This window comes from Microtus ochrogaster, linkage group LG1 (assembly GCF_000317375.1).
Source record: "Microtus ochrogaster isolate Prairie Vole_2 linkage group LG1, MicOch1.0, whole genome shotgun sequence".
Lineage (NCBI taxonomy): Eukaryota > Metazoa > Chordata > Mammalia > Rodentia > Cricetidae > Microtus > Microtus ochrogaster.
In genome coordinates, this window is record NC_022027.1 from 28,510,550 (window position 1) to 28,513,762 (window position 3,213).

General features: G+C 45.7%; 1 protein-coding gene across 1 annotated transcript in view; it reads right to left on the reverse strand.

Annotated features, from left to right (window-relative positions):
* The window catches only part of Txk (TXK tyrosine kinase), a 37,160-nt gene that overhangs the window by 7,204 nt on the left and 26,743 nt on the right, over positions 1-3,213 (reverse strand). Inside the window, exon 10 of the mRNA XM_026785278.1 lies at positions 1,990-2,206. Coding sequence (XP_026641079.1) covers positions 1,990-2,206 — 217 coding nt within the window. The remainder of the gene's footprint in view (positions 1-1,989; positions 2,207-3,213) is intronic.

Consider the following 3,213-nt stretch of genomic DNA (forward strand, 5'->3'; position numbering starts at 1 on the left):
TGCTAGAAGGTAGCAGCAACTCAAATACAAACCACAAGAAAAGTGCTCAACAGAGAAAGGACCCACTGAGGGCTGATGTATTTCATTTGCAGTGTGGTAGATAAAATAGGACATGAAGAAAATCGTCCACGAAGGGCGGGGGTAATCTCAGGACAGGACGCGTATGAGGCCGCCCACCTGAAGCAAGCAGGATACCTAGAACTGGGAACCCCTGAGTTTTAACTCTCCTCCTCGTCAGGACAGAACCCTTCAGAGGCCAGGCAAACAAGCCAAGTGGATTCGAAACTGTACCCGCCATTTACTCAGGGTTGGATCGCTAGCTTCTTTGTGCTGGGTACCAGGGAATGTGCAGGGGGGTATTCCCGAACCGTGATCAGCTTCCTCGGTGGCAAGCAGCACCGAACCCTGACGGGACAAGCCCTGCTTTGTGACTGGCACACACCGATTGGTGTAGTCCTCCCTCTCCAACCTTGAGCTTCCTGTAGGCTGTGCAGTGTGCTCTGGGGTCCCAACTTTGTGAGCTGGGGTGGGCTCTGGTGATGCAGCTGTCTTTGAGTCTGTTCTGCTCCTGTGAATATCCCCCCCACACATTCACCCACATTCCTGTGAATACCCTCCCCTCCAAAAAACTCATTGATTCACCAGGTTGGAATTTGATGGTATCCAAACCCTGGTCTGTCATGAGTTCTCTGTCTGAAGTGAGTAGACACCTCCCGGTACAGCACCTGCCAGGCAAAGTTTTGTCACACAACAATCATATGGACTGAGCAGGTTATATCTAGGAATATATATGTGTGGACAGATACATGTACATATGCACTATGCACTAGCAACTAATGAAAAAAGGTGATTATTTGAAGGTGAGCAGGAGTGGCATATGGGAGGGCTTGGAGAGAGCAAAGGGCATGGGGAGATGTAATCATATTATAATCTCAAAAAAGAAAAAGAAATGTAAGTAATTAGCTAGTGTGTGGCTGTGTAAGTAATAAACACCACGACTTGTCTGAATTGAAGGCTTAGCTTGCCTTCTCCCACGGTGCTCTGGGATTAGTGAAACTACACCTGCAGCCACGCCCCTGGATCCTCCCGTCTCAAGGAAGAGTGCTGTAATAAAACCAGCCTGGCAACGAGAGTCCAAAGCCCAGGGTTGTTTCTAAGAGACCGCGTCAGAAATTTGTATAGAATTCTCAAATTCTCCTTGGAGTTAAATGTTCTATTTGTAAATGGAACCCAGAAGAACAAGAAGAGAATGGGGTGAGGACCCCGGGTGAGGAACCCGAAGCCTGCAGTGGCCTGGGTGTGGTACTCAAGATACAGAAGTGAGGACATGGAGCGGGGCAACTGGCGTTTAGTCTGGGGTCAGAGAGCTCTGTTAGGTAGGCATGTTCCCAGCATTACCCAGCAGAATGCCCGGGCATTTCTAGTCTCCGTCATGCCACACCCAAGCCCCCTGTACCGTGGGCAACTGCACCCCTGGAGAAGAGTCCCAGGGACCCTTTCCTCCCAGCTGGATTCCAGGGCCTACACTGTGGAGCGTATATGAAACACTTGGGACAAGCGTGACTACAGGAGTTTGAATTTGATTGGAAGGAAGAAGGGTGAAAGGAAGGCCGAGAAAGAAGGGAATGAGGGAGAGAAAAGAGGAAAAAAGCACTGTAGTTAATTGCTTCATTAGGTAGTTAATTAGTGAAAGACACCTTAGAGTAATTGCCTACTTGCTTACAGCATTAAAGGGCAATTAAAAATAAAACTATGGGGTTGAAGGATGCAACTCAGTGAAAGAGCACATGGCTTAGCATGTGCAAGGCCCAGGTTCTAATCCCAGCACTGCAGAATAAATGAGAAAGTTGATTAACCTTTCACAATAAAAGGCACGAATTTAAAATGTTCTAAAATGAAGCCAAAGGCACACTCTTCACAATACCAAAAGTGATCCCCATGTCCTTCTCAATCCAGGGCAGTGACATAAGGTGACTTGCCCCAACTCACCAGATCCCTGTGGATATAGCAGCTCCTCTCCAGGTACGCCATCCCTTCACAGATGTCCTGACACACGCTCAAGAGCAAGGCCTTCTGCAGCGTGCCTTTCCTCTCCCGCAGGTAGTTGAGAAGGCAGCCATTTTCCATGAACTCTGTCACTATGTATAGGGGCTTCTGCTGTATACATACCCCATAGAGCTGAACCAGCCTCGAGTGTGACAGTTTCCTAGAGAGGAAGAACACACCAGTGAATTGGGTTATCCTTGCATTGTAAAACAGAAATATATCTTTTCCATATTTGAGGTAAGATAAGCATCAACCCAACCACCAGGAATGCGCAACGTTTTCTTTCCACGCATTGCAATGAAAACATAGGCCCAGGAGCTTGTGCGGTGCTTCCAAAATCGTCATCATAGAATATTGCACGCCCCACATCTGGCTTGCAGCAGCTCCCTTTTCTTCTTCCTGTTTGCATCCTCATTATTGATTTTTCCCAGCCCAGGTTCTCAAGAAATCCCAGTCGTCCTAACAATAGCCATTAGAAAATTCCAGACAGGCAGTGGGGAGGAAAGAATGACTGACAGCCATAAGGCATAAAATGGAATTCTAAGTAGTAAAGCTATTTAAAAGTAAATGTTTAGATAAAGCCAGAGACTAAAAATGATTGGCTAGCATGAAACCCTATTGTGCATTTGGGTAGTCACACAGAATTTAGGTTTTCCATTAAAATATACTCACTAATTTTTTTTTTTAGGAAAAAGACTTATTTGGTTTTATTTTATGTGTATTTTGTCTGCATGTATGTCTGTGCACCATATGCATGTAGCACCCACAGAGGCCAAAAGAGGGCCTCAGACCCATGGAACTGGAGTTAATAAACAGCTGTTAAACCACTGTATGGCTTCTGGGGACTCTGCAAGAGTACCTGTAACAGCTCAACCTTGTCCCCAGCCCCATTGCTTACAGTTTTTAAAGGCAATCTAAGCTTCAAACATTTATTGGGTTCCCTCCATCCAACCCGTGAAATATATCAGTCAATGTCTAAGGGCTTTTTAGGTCAACTGTGGTCACCGTGAAAAAGAAAATTCAAATTAAAGTTTGCAGTTTTAAAAAAAATGCATTATGCATCAGCAATTCCGTTGGTCAGAAATATTGTGAAAAGTACCTTAGGAATGATCTTTTCAATTATGAAGAGAGAGAGAGAGAGAGAGAGAGAGAGAGAGAGAGAGAGAG